Source organism: Epinephelus moara, chromosome 2 (assembly GCF_006386435.1).
Source record: "Epinephelus moara isolate mb chromosome 2, YSFRI_EMoa_1.0, whole genome shotgun sequence".
Lineage (NCBI taxonomy): Eukaryota > Metazoa > Chordata > Actinopteri > Perciformes > Serranidae > Epinephelus > Epinephelus moara.
The window spans coordinates 33,241,895-33,255,495 of NC_065507.1; the positions used below are offsets into that span (position 1 = coordinate 33,241,895).

Consider the following 13,601-nt stretch of genomic DNA (forward strand, 5'->3'; position numbering starts at 1 on the left):
ATTCTGGAAAAGGGGCATTCAGGCAATGCTGGGAAGTACAAAAACAAGATAAATCCAAGTGCTGTAAAATTTTGAGATACTTAAGAATTAACTTTTGATACTTTCTACTTCTACTCCACTACATTTTTGTACTTGTTTATCCCACTACATTTACTTGAAAGCTGTAGTTGCTAGTTATTTTCTACATACAAAATATATGATAGTATTATAAAATAGGAAGCACAGTTTATTAAGCGTAATACCCATGCTGGAATGGTATGCCTGTCCTGTATCATATTAGCCTTCTTGGACTTCCCCTCTCCCAGATGTTGTTTTGAGCACAGTCTCTTGGTCTGCTTTTAGTTCTCTTTAAGTTCCTCTTGAAAGAACAAGTGATAACACATACAGGAACCAAGAAAGTAAAAAGTGGAAGCAGGAATTGTGCTTACATGCAGTTGCGAGCGGCGAGGTCTCTGTGGATGAAGTTCTTGCTGCTGAGGTACTCCATCCCTCGGGCAATATCGGTCATAAACTTTACCAACATTTGAGATGGGAGGTACTGCAGGACAGCGCAGATAGAAAAAGGTTTCAGTCACACACACAGCTGACATTTCTTTTCTGCACAGTAGAGGGCACTAGAGTCTTTGAGGACCTGTGATCTATCTGAACTTAATGTTCCCTGCCCCACATACTAACAGCCTCCTCCTGTGGGAAGAATCGGGTTCAACACCATTATGTTTTTGAATGTTTGCCGAGCTCATGGATGTTTCAACATTCTGTAAGAATCTTGTTTTGATTAGGCTTGTGTTTCTCAACTCGGCTCTTCAGGGACTTACTGCGTACAACACTTCTCGATTCCAAAAAAACATCTCATCCATTAATAAGTTAGCAGATAGCAACAACAGACACATATCTGGTGTTTTCATGACTTCAGAGTGTATGCGCTGCCAAGAAGGTGTGGATAGGGACTTACTGTAACAAACACTTTACGTCTACATTGACCTTTGGATTCCATTTTGCTGACAGACATTCATGTGAACTTCTAAACCCTGTACCCATTAAGATTTTTAATTGTGTGAGACTATGTGCGTGCGACTGCCTGTGTTTGCACAAGTGTATGTGTTGCTGACTCTGCTTTTATGGTTTTTTGTTTAAAATCAGACTAACCACAGGACAGTCTCCCAGCCTTGAGTATAGCAGATAGCTGTGCAGGTCGCCGTGTTTCATATAGGGCAGGATGACCACAGGGGAGGGGTAACCTTCACTCTCCACAGTCTGCAGACACACACCTGGAAAAACACCTCAGCTTAGTATTATACACATAGACTACAAACATGTTCTCTACACATAGAAATTGCATAGAGATATTACTCATTATCTTAAAACAACTCTTGAATTTGCTAATTAAATAAGACAGTATTTTTTAAAGGGTTCGTTCGCACATATTTGTGGTTTCTTTTACCCAGGTTTTTAAATATTCATCTCAAACATTTAATCTTTCCAAAGACTAATTGATACTCTTAATAATTTTCTAAAAAAAAGTCTAATAAATCAGGACTATTACTTCGGTAGAAAGTAGTTCGATCAAAAACTATTTATAGTGAGGATTATGGGGAACCTGAGCAATCTTCAAACACTTGAACAAGAACTGAACTGTTTTTCTAATGATGTATTGCTGTTTAATCTTTTTTTTAAATGCAATGTTTAATGTCAAAGGAATACTTTATCCATAAAATGACCATTTGTGAATTAATTATTCATGTTGTGTTACCTTGAATTTGTAAAGAAAACTTTGCTTTTCTCACATGTCTCCAAGGAAAACTGCAGACATATCGATTTATTGATTGACTGGGTACAACAGTGAAAGTCCTGCAGTGTAATGCAAGTCTCATTTATCCAGCTGTATGCTCAGTACTTCACAAACACACCCATTTTATTTAAAAAAAAACCCTTAGTATTAGAGTCTGGCTTTGAGGAGAGCATAGACAAGTTTCACTTTTAGTTCAGTTTTAGGTACTAAAGTTTTTGCAAAAATGTATGTGTTTGGGAAGTACTGAGCATACAACTGGATAAATGAGACTTGGATTATATGGCATGAGTTGGGAGAGTTTGTAAATGGATATTGTGATATAGTTTTGCTGTTGTTAAACGTGGCCCCATCAATCAATAAATCAACATGTTCGTCGTTTTCTGCAGAGGCATGCGAGAAAAACAAAGGTCTCTTTACAAAGTCAAGGTAACATGGCGTGACTAATTGATATAATGGTAATTTTGTGGGTGCAGTATTCCTTTAAATGTATTCACCTGCACTGTGCCTATCTGAAAACCTGGGTAAAGAAACCCAAGAATACAGGGTAAGAGAGAAAACGTGTCTTTTTGTAACATCAATTAGCTGATCTTTGATGTGGTGGGTGGGCAGTATGAACTCACCTAGAAGCCTCATGACATTGGGGTGGTCAAACTCTTTCATGCAGGCGGCCTCACGGAGAAAATCTTCCATCTCTGAGCGTGTACAGATGGCAACTGGGGAGGAGACAAGCAGAGGTGAGGCCGTGTGGTTTTGTTAAGCTCATGGCTGCCAGGTTGAGAGGTGGCCAGGGTTAGAAATAAACTTTTATTTCAGAAGTTGTTTTGGCTCCTGAACTTATTAAACTATGATTTAAGACATGTTAGCAGTTTTTACCACTAAGTTTGTTTTAACTTCACCACCACAGTTTAAAACTGGCAGAAATCTCACATTAGAGGGTGGCGCTGTTTTTTCCCAACTTTTAGTCGCTTGTAATCCCTCTTTTTCCCCTCAACTTCACTTCGTTTTTACACAATTGTCTTTATTTTGGCACTCCGGTCAACACGGGGTCAATTTTTTCTTCTGCCAATATTTTTCACAAGCTGTATCGTTGTCTGTTTACCGATCAAAAACTGACATTTTTGCCCCCAACACTTGTTAATTTCTGACCCAGGGGGCTGTGCATCAGTTGGTCTGTGTCTCCAAGATGAAGGGATTCACTGTGGTGATTGCTGAGTACTTTTACAGTCTACTCACTCTTCATAGTCTTGACAGCAACTTTGAGAACAGACTCCTCCTGAGTCAGCAGCCCTTCCATCACAGAGCCAAACTCCCCTGAAGAAAGAAATTAAAACACAATCAAACACCCAGTTTAGATGCAACAATATTAAATGTCATATTAAACAGTGAGGAGTTGTTCGTCTACTGACTTCACAGAGTACAAGGCTATGAGGTTATCTCTTTGTACACTGTTAGACTAGACCCAGGGTCAAAACATGTTAGTGTCAGACAGAAATGACTGGAGATAAGTGGAAAGCACGCATTAGTGCTGCTGCAAATAAATCCTAACTATAAACTACAGTATGTACCAACCCTGTGTTTACAAATGATCTTTTCACCTTGTTGTTTGTCAGGCACTCCCTGTACTTACACCGTACATATCAACTCCAGGCTGTCCCAGAAATAGGACTGACACAAACAAAACAAAGCAGTACCTTCTCCCAGGGTCTTTCCCAGGGTGAGTTTATGTCTGTCCACCATCACGTCTTGGAGCTTCTGCTTCAGCTCGTCGCTGATGCCCAGGCTGTTCACTGAGGAGGGAAAAATAAGGAATTTTAATGGTGTTTGGGGCGTAAAGAATTTTAATGAACAACACAGAAAAGAGTGGAATAACAGCCAGACTGTAAAACCTAAATGCACAACACCAAGCCAAAAACAAAGTGTTAATAAACACTGCCAGCTTGAACAACAATGGAAATAAGACTATAACTGAACTAAAAACCACCCTGTCTACTTGTAAAACTCACTAGAAAAAAAACATCTTAGCTTTATTCTTTTTGTTATGGCAGAAAATGAGGTCACATAACATTATTTGATTTGTACTAAATAAGTCAGTATCTATTTTTGTTCTAATGCACAACATTCAGGCATACTTAAAACTTACTTTTAACATCAATGATCATATCTTACAAAAAGTCTCATCACTTTCAGAGAGTTAAAATTTGAGTCTATACTGCAAATAAATCTTCAAGTCAAAACGAAAAACTACACATAAATATAACTGGAACTAAAACTACCAAACCCCAAAACTTAAACTAAAACTTGAAGCGATGGTTCGGATCTTTTGAAGTGGGGCTGTATGAGGTACTTATACATAATCAATGTATTACATACAGTAGATATCTGTTGGCAGTTTGGCCCCCTGTTTGGAGAAACAGACCTAAGTCCGACATGGAAGCCAAGCAGTGTACTGCTGTGGACAGGGGCAGCAAAGTCCTACCTAAAAACATAAATATTAGTTTATGTGTATGCTACATTTAGAATATTTGCACTGCTTTACCAGACAGGGCTGAAATGAGTGAGAAATACAGTCTCTTTAAAGCCAGACTCCACTGAGAAGAACAGTGATTTACAGTAACATGAACACAGGAGCGGCTGGTCGACCGTTGTTATTTTGTCAGTGTTAATGTGTGACTTTGGCATTTAAAAGGGTTTGTTTGGATTCCCATGAGTCACACAATAACACAAACACACTTACTGATCGAGGCAGTGGTAGACCAGAAACTCCTGTGTTTAGCAAGACCAAATTACAGTTTTTGTCAGCGGAGTCTGCTGGCTTTGACGGGATTGTAGATGGGGAACTGAAGGTATTAATTGCTTCCTCGTCGGAAATGTCTGTCTGATGGAGAGGTAAAGGGGTGAAAATACTTGCAATATGGCGTGCACTTAAACTGTTAAATGTTTTTAAGTGGGACATTTCAATTGGCTAAAATATGTTTTGCTGCGGCCCCCATCCACAGCAGTACATTGCTTAGCTTCCTTGTCAATACTCCTGCTGCTTCTCCAAAGTGAGAGTGTGCAGACCACCGTCTAACATGTAATACACTGATTATGTATCCCATACAACACCACTAAAAAAATACAAACTATCCCTTTAAGTGCAGCTGAAAATAGAGTCAAAAACAAACAAAAATTTAAAAAATAATCCCAAACTATAATAGGTCCACTGTCTGACTATCTGACATGGAGCCTCTCTGGGCTCTCAGATGATTGACCATGTGATCCTGCAGGGGAGCAGGTTGGGGACTTGAGGTCAGAGGATTTACGCTGGTTTAAATATTCCTGACTCCCTTCAACCAGCTGGCTGTCATGGAGCTGTATGGTGACGAGCAGACTGCGCTACAGACATCAGCTCTGTTTTCACATCTGGGCCAGAATATGACAAGGCAACGACATGTATCAGAGGACCCTCTCCAGCTGCTGCTACACCATCAATCTGCCACGCGACAAACAACTATGTGCTCAGTCCTCAGGCATGTTCCAACACATGCTGGCGTGACCAGCTATTAGCCAATGCATGCAATAACCGAAGCCCCAGGGTTTCGACTTTGTCCTGAGAAGTGGTCAAAATTACTGGTCAACATCAGCAGCCTAAATCCCGCCCAAATCCCTCCAGTCTGACCCCTTCCTTTATTCCCACTGAGCTTTCCCTCATTCACTCAGAGTACAAATTATCTGCACATCTCTTTTTTTGGCTAGTCTCATTTTACTCTCTGAATAAGTTTTTTTTCTACAGTTTTGCCTTTCCCCTGGCCCCTTTGTGGCGGCAGCAAGCTGAGACTTGTGTATGAGGTCTGTACAAATATTACACCTGGGACAATGTCACGGCTTGAATGTGACCCAGCTGTGTGAAATTTGAGTCTGCATGCTGTGTTTACAGGTAAGTATCTCTGTCTGTAATCATGAGGCCTCACAGGGACTTTGTATTTCACTAGTATGAGGTCGTAGCGCCACTTGGACAAGACTTGAAACTCTCACTTTACTCCCCAAAGGTGAAATGACCTCCAGTTAGAGCAGTGAAGTAACTTCTCGTCTGTTGTTACAGGCTGCTTAAGTTTGAAATCTCATTCATAGGAGGGGTACGTCAAGTCACTCTCTCCCTGATGTAAACGTATCCCCATAGTGTGCTGTTATCTTGATTTCACCTCCCCGCTCCCTCCTCTTTCCTCTGCTCTGCTCTGACAGTAAAATGCAGTTGAGTTAAATTTAATTCTGTCGTCAGTTAACTGACTATACAGGGCACAACTTCACACATGGCTTTACTGTACATCTAATTGATATGATTATAAAAAAGATAAAACTTTATAGAGCACAAGGGGCACAGTGTTGTTGTGAAGTGTGTCAGCTGACTGAACACTCCAGGGCTGTTTTCACAGCTGTGGGGAATGAATTAACTCTTCGCATTCCTGCCTTTGATCAACCAAACAAACCGAGGACGTGATTCTTGTCTTGAAAAGCGGAGAAGAGAACTGTCATTGTATGTCATTACAACCAAAGATCTCCTTCCACTGAACTGTTGGATCCGAGCCCAGGGCATGAAAGAAAATGCTACCTTTTTTGTACTGCTATCTATCCTGGGGACAGAGGCACGTTTGGGCATGCAGTGAGATTCATCTCATACTGCTGTAGGGACAATCCGGTGCAAATATAAAGTGTCATCTTCCTGAGCAACATGCCGGGGCAGAGAGGGGAAACTCACATGTTGCTTCTGTAGTCCTGCGACTGTAGGTGCGGCGAGCGCGGTATCTGACCACAAGCTCCCCGCTCTCCATCATGGGTTCAAATGCCTCTCTGTGAATGCACACACACATCATACAAATCAGGACAAAACACAATGAGAGGTCTCTCCAGCAGTTTTGTAAACACAGCTGAGAACATGGCATTGCTCCATAATTCATAAGAACGACTGCTGGTCTTGCTAAACAGATGTCTCCTACTCCGTCCAAATGCTTCAGAATGCATGCATTAGTAAAGCAACTGGGTCAAGGAGCAGAAAAACACTGAAGATCTTTTGGTTTGGCACAAATATCGAGTCCCTCCCTTCCACCCACGAGGAGCGCCAACAGCCTACGCACCCAAAGCGTGTCTCCTTGCGCCGCAGCTTGGCCACGTAAACAGCCATGAGCACAGCAATGGACACGGCGCCGGCGATGGCCATCACCACATACCACCAGTGCCAGGAAAAGGCTGGGGGCGATGACGGACCTACGGGAAGGGCAGGGATGTAGACAGAGACACAGGAGGGTTAAGTCATGTGGGTTTTTTAAGGTGAAGGGAAAGTTTTGTTTTTTAATCAACTGAACTCAACTGAAGGCAAAGGACAAAAATGTAAAGCTGTGTAATTATTTATGAATGTAGTTGCACTTGTCAGCCTATATATGGGGTGTCACAGTGGCAGTGTTCAATATTAAATGGTCAATTTCCTTTTACTAGATATGGAAATGCTTGTACTGTAGGTATCTGACAGGATCTCCTCACATTATTGTCTTACAGGGGTTGTTAAGAAAGTTCATTCATCCTCATTATTCCCCTGTAAGAAAACAATGTTTGGTAACCTTTTATTTAGGATGGTCTGAAGGGACGCTCTGCTGTAAATGTTTATGTCATCAGTTGACCACAGCAACAAAGCTTTTTCTGCTAACATTACAGTCTATCACAAAACATATTTTATAAACTCTTTATAAATGTTTTGTTTTTCAAATCTGGAGGCTTTAACAGTGCTGGAGAGGCAGCCACAGCAGGTGAGAGGAGAGCCAGGGCCCGCAGAGCATGTTGGAGGCTCAAAGTCAATGGGTGGACGGACACTGAAGGACAGCCGGCAGCGGTCACTCAGCTGTGGGCAGGGGCCCGCAAGACCTCCCTCTCTCTGGTTCTCTAACATGCTTTGAGGCCCTGGCTCTCCTCTCACCTGCTCTGACTGCTTCTCCAGCCCTTGTAAAACCTCCAGCATGCTCCGCTGGCCCAGGCTTGACTCTCAGCCACCTGGCTCTACCCCACAGCCCCTGAGCAGCCTCCAGCGAGCCCCACTAACCCAGGCTGTGCTCTACTTCTCTGCCAGACAACCAGGGGGAGAGGGGTTGGGTTCATGCCCACAGCCCAGGGCCCTCTGTCAGCTTTCCTCCGGACCATCCACTCGAGCATCAACCTTATTTTACAGTCTGCTAATTACCTGATATATTTACTCAGAAATTCTATGATAACAAAATATAGGTATATTATTATTATTAGGAAAGTACCAAAAGAACTGGCGAGTAAGTACAAAGTAATTACTTATAAGTACATTTAGTTTACCGATCAGGTACTAAGTTATTATCAAGTAGTTACATACTACGTAATGGGAAACACCACAGTATGTACATGAAAAGACCGCAAAAATTGCAACCTTAACACTGGTAGGTTCTCATGTACTTTACTAAATGATAACTTGGTATTTACTACCAAGTTCTATGGGTACTTTCTTAATATCCATTTTTCCCATCTAATTTCCTTACACCTTTCAATGTACTTACTAGGTAGTAACTTAATACTTAGTATATTTTTCTTATGGGTAATAGTCTAATACCTAGATTTTATTGCTATCTAGTTTTCTAGTAGGTTTCCAGGTTACATTTCTGATCTCCAGTCCACTTCTCGACCACTCCGATCCTCAATTCTCTGCATTTTATCCACCTCCCACTCCAACTGCAAAAGGTAATAGTGCATTTGCTGTTCCAGCCCCAACCCTCTGGAACAATGTCAAATCCCATTCTCAAAAGATTTGCTGAATCTTTGGAGTGTTTTAAGCGGCTACTGAAAACCCACCTTTAAAGGCAAGCCTTTCTATAGATGTGTTGTGTCTGTTAGATTTAGTTTTGTCTGTCCCTCACTGTGCTGTTTTTTATATTGTAATACTACTTTTGCCTGATTTATCCATTAATTTATCGTATCTATATATATATATATGTGTGTGTGTGTGTGTGTGTGTGTAACACTTTGTAACTGTGTTTTAAAAAGTGCTGTATAAAGACGCTTTACATTCTTACTACGTAAAAACTTTGTACTTACTAGCCACTTCTTTTCTTTTAACTATACTCAGAGTAAATACCAGGTAATTAGTGGACTGTAGAATAGAAGATTACCCAATGTTTGCTTATTACATACATATGCCACAGTACTGCAAGGAAAAACATATTTGAACTGGTCAAATTGACTTAGTCCTGCTCTCCATATTTGTTGAGCTAAATCTAAAATTTCTCCTCTTACTAAAAATGTGCTCCTTTTTTATACCAACTTATCCTGAGTTCTTGCTGTCCCATCTCTCCCATTGAAATGTTCTCCCAGCTACCCCCCAACCTACTGCTATTCACTCACAACCACCACCCACTTTTTTTTAACTTGTCCTCTAATTCACACTCCTCCTCCCCCCCGACTTTGCTTGCCTCTTTTTATCTGCCATTCTTGTTGTTTGAATTGTCTGTCTGGCTCTATTAGACTAAGCAAACAGAGATGCTACACTGTTCCTGCCTGTTATAAATATTTATGATGCGTCTCCCATTCACCCCACCACCCCTCTTCCCCTTTCCCGTCTCTCTCTGAGATCCTCTCTTCTCTTTTTTCTCTTCCTTCCCTTTTCTCTGAGATACACAGGAAGGAACTTTGGGGCTCACGGAGAAACCCAGTGACAGAGAATAAGAAAGAGAAGTCCTGTGGTGAAAAAAACACACCATGGCCTCACTTTACTGTCACTGTGTCATTACGTGCCACTATGAGAGGTCACAGCAGAGCGTGTTGGTTGGTTTGCATTTGCAAAGCCGGTCATTACTCACCTCTAAATTCCTCCATTTCTGTGGGAATAAAAAACACAAAACAGCAGAGTCAGTATTTTGACTTTCAGGAGAAAAACAAGTGAAACTGAAAATAATGTTTATCCTTGCAGAATTTATATGAAACAACATCCGACATCTTCTAGTAAAAACTGTTCAAAGTCATTATAAAATGCTGCAGACATTCTGAGTTAAAGTTGATTACAAAATGGTCCACGCTTCTTGTCACTCACCAGGAGTAATAAGTGTCAGGGTCTGTGTGGGAGTCCAGGGTCCTTGCCCGGCTCCTGTATAAGCACACACTCGAAAGGACACATTGGACAGGGGGAGAGACAGATTGATCGACAGCTCAGTGTCCAAACCAGTGTCCACAACAAACTGTCAACAAAAGCAGAGAGGGAGTTGGTGAGTATAAAGCAGACTTAATATTCTCTTTTTATCTAAATTTGATGAAAAGCATCAGAAACCATCACAGGTTTGTGCTGTGTGTGTCCCAGACTGACCTGCTGTGCGGCTGGCGTGCTGTACTCCACCATGTAGCCCTGCAGTTCTCCATTCAGCTTCCCTGGAGGCCCCTCCCACGTCATCAGCACCTCAGTCCCGTTCAACACCGCACTCACGTTAACAGGTGGGTTTTCTGGCACTGGAACACAAAAGCACAACTTTGAGCCATTTTCATTTCTCACACATCTGCATGGATTTTTACCCGTAAACCTGATGTAAGATTGGGTAAGTGTTTGACACAGGGTGTGGCAGAGTGCTTGTCAAAAGATTTTGGGTATAAATGAGGAGTCGGCATTGCTGTGACTGTGGCCCGGTGGCCAGGGGCCAGTGAGTTTGTGGGTTAGCCAGGCGTGTGTTGTTTTGACAGCCTGGAGCCTCTAGGGTGTGGATAACTACAACAGCTGGAAGGAGAAGATGTCAGAGAATGTGGAGAATTCGGCTTTATTAGGACAAAAAAGGCAAGCTAAGGGCACCACAGACGAGGGGCGATTAGCTGAGTTCAGAAGCCACGGTTGGACAAACTCATGCTAAGGCCTGTGTCTCCCTCCTGCTTGCTGTCCCTCCTCTTCTGTCCATCTTTATTTCTGCTTCATTCTCTCGCCTGCCCTTTTCTCTTCTGGCTCTCTGGACCAGTGAGTGAAAAGAGGCTGCTGGCAGCAGAAAAACCCAGTGGACAGAAAAGCTAGCTGAATAAAATGCTAGAAATAGTGTGAGGAATTTGTGTGTGTGTGTGAGTGTGATTGATGCTCTGTATAGCACAGAAATCCAAGAACCTTTTTGCGAGGAGACGACAGTGCTTATTTCCTTTGTTGCTGCTTGAGCTAAGGCTCTCTTTGTGTTTGCTTCTCACTCGCTCTGCTGGCTTACAAAGTCACACAAACTAGCTGGACAACCACACACACCCACACACACACACACACACACACACACACACACACACGCACACACCAAGTCAGTGTGAGTTTGGGAAACATGGCCCAGCCTATGGATGATGTTATCAGGAAGCGTTTGGCGGATGATTGTTTCCACATGCGGTCCCCGTTCTGCCTGCCAGCGGCAACAAAAACAACCTCCAAGTCAAGCTCATTCCAGCAGTTCGTCTCCACCTATGATCCGTCATCTGTCCCTCTCTCTGCCTCCTTCTCCACCTCTCTGTTGCCTACCCACTCCCTTACTCCCTTTCTCCTCCCCTCTTCGTCTCTTTCTCTCTCCCTGTCTTCCATCCAACATGATTCCATCTCCCTCTTTCCAAGTTTTCTTCTCCCTCGCTGCCCACTCTGTGGTAATGCCTCTTTTTGTCATGCTATGAGTTCAAGAGAACAGAGATGTTGACGTAAAACTTTGTGGAGGAGGGGGAAAAAACAGTTGAAAAAGCTCCAGTTAAGACATTTAGGGAGTTTCTAAAGGAAAACTAAAACACTAGATTTGTGCTGGTGCCGTTTTCTGAAGTGCAGAAACTACAGAGAAAATATGCCTCATGTTGTTCTTTTGTGTTCCACATGAAAGCAGCCCAGGCTTGGCAAGAGGCTGAGAAACATACACTTTTGAGCCACAATTAGTTCACAACAGAGGAGGTTAACATCTGCATCCATGGCAGACTACTGTTTCACATCCTGTTTCATGTTGCTGTTGAAGAAGCAGTGTCAGATAACCATGCTTGGAAGCATTTAAACATTGTTCGGAGTCAGGGCTGTTACTCTGTTTCCTTTTACGCTTCATGTCGTCCTCTCAGTCTCCGCGTGGGTCAACACGTGGATGGAAAAGGGTCACCCTGAAGCCAAAAAACTGACTCATAACCCTGGGATCTGGAGTCTGTTCTCCATAAATGAAAACAAACTCAGCACTACACAGGAAACATGTTTCCCAGATCAGCCAGAGTGTTAGTGTCGTCAAATATGTCACAACTTTTATGGACATCCACCTCGTTTTAATTTTTACGGGAGAACAGAGTGTTGTCTGTCTTGAAGTCCTTTAATGATTGGAGTAGCATATTGCTGGCAGTGGTATTAAACTGGATTAAATGTGACACGTGTGCCACGTCATCATGACCCACTTCCATCAGGACGGTGAGTTTGGGTGTCCTGTAACTCTGGATTAATTCTGCTGTCACTTTAGGGGTACAGACAGATGTGTAGAAGGAATCAGGAGTGTCTTAGCTGTATTTTCAGTGTAACAAAGTATGTAAATAGTGCACCAAAACACTTGTCAAGTGTTGCCACACCCGCTCATAGTCCATTCATTTTGTTAGTTTGTTTTTGGAAAGAAGCATTTCCGTAATTATTTTAGGTGAAAGAAAAGCGTGTTTACAGAATGGATATGTAAAACATAATCTCATTGCAGTTTTAGGATTAGCGGGTGACATGGGTCGTCTCGCTTCCTCTCCCAACGATCAGCCCCCTCCTCTCTCTCCTTCTTTTCTCTCATCCTCGGGGGAAAATGGTGGGCTTTGGGAAAATAGCAAAATAAGTGTTTTCTCAAAGCGCCCCCTTCCCCTCGTTCCCCTGTTCTTCTATCCATTCCTTGCCTTCTCCCACCATCAAGCCCCCCTTTTTTTTGTTTTTCCCACAGTGCCTAGCTGTGTGCTCTGCAAAGGGAAATCACAGGTCATCTGGGGCCAAAAAAATGGGGGAAATGAGAGATGAAGATGTGAAGTTGAAAGACTGTATTCGAAAAAAACTTTGTTTGCTTGTTTGATGCAGGAAATAGATTCTCAGTGCTGTTTGTAGGATTTGAGGTTGACTATTGCCACTGGTGTGCAGAATACTAAAAAATATATACTTAAGTAAAAGTACAATTACTCTCATTTAAAATGAATCATGGTCAAAAGACAGGCGATGCTTCTTTTTCTTTAAGGCAGCTGGCAAAATGGCAGCTAGAGGTGCTCCTCCCTACACTCAATCCCTACATTTAGAGCAGGATAGTTGTAATAAAGATATAAATAGCAAATACAGTGAAGCAAAAAGTAGATTAATGGTTTAAAAAAAGAGCGTGAAAAGTAAATGTTCCTTAAAAAAACTACTTTTTTACTCACATATGTTACTTGCAACTCCTTAAAACCCAACCCTGACTATTGCAACAAAATGGGAGCAAGTCAGGACTGTCTACTTGAGGGAAATGGAGGATGGATATGAGAACAAAAAGGAACTGGCGGGAGAAGAGTCTGTAATGAAGTGAATAACTCAAGAATTAAGGAGGAGACAGAGGAGCAGCAAATGGGGCTGTCTGTGCCAGGATGACACATGTAAAGAGATAGTGAAGCACATATCTGCACAATTTCTTAATGAGAAACAAATGGAGCAGAGTAAAACGCAAGTAAGAAAGACTTCAGGCTCAACAGTAGAGCCTCATGGGAGTTTTGTCACAGTCTCAAGCACTGAAACTGAAGAGAGATGTGGAAAATATGGCTGAGCTGTGAGCAGTCTACCTCTCCCCTTCATTCTGTCACTCCCTTTGACCCTCAGCGCCTCCTG

General features: G+C 42.3%; 1 protein-coding gene across 1 annotated transcript in view; it reads right to left on the reverse strand.

Moving 5' to 3' along the window:
• Positions 1-13,601, reverse strand: part of LOC126402763 (tyrosine-protein kinase receptor UFO) — a 36,012-nt gene that overhangs the window by 6,995 nt on the left and 15,416 nt on the right. Inside the window, exons 8-17 of the mRNA XM_050065008.1 lie at positions 10,131-10,270; positions 9,861-10,005; positions 9,631-9,648; positions 6,901-7,030; positions 6,525-6,616; positions 3,481-3,576; positions 3,023-3,100; positions 2,410-2,502; positions 1,147-1,268; positions 429-538 (exon numbers count right to left, since the gene is read on the reverse strand). Of these exons, the coding sequence (XP_049920965.1) occupies positions 429-538; positions 1,147-1,268; positions 2,410-2,502; positions 3,023-3,100; positions 3,481-3,576; positions 6,525-6,616; positions 6,901-7,030; positions 9,631-9,648; positions 9,861-10,005; positions 10,131-10,270 (1,024 nt within the window). The remainder of the gene's footprint in view (positions 1-428; positions 539-1,146; positions 1,269-2,409; positions 2,503-3,022; positions 3,101-3,480; positions 3,577-6,524; positions 6,617-6,900; positions 7,031-9,630; positions 9,649-9,860; positions 10,006-10,130; positions 10,271-13,601) is intronic.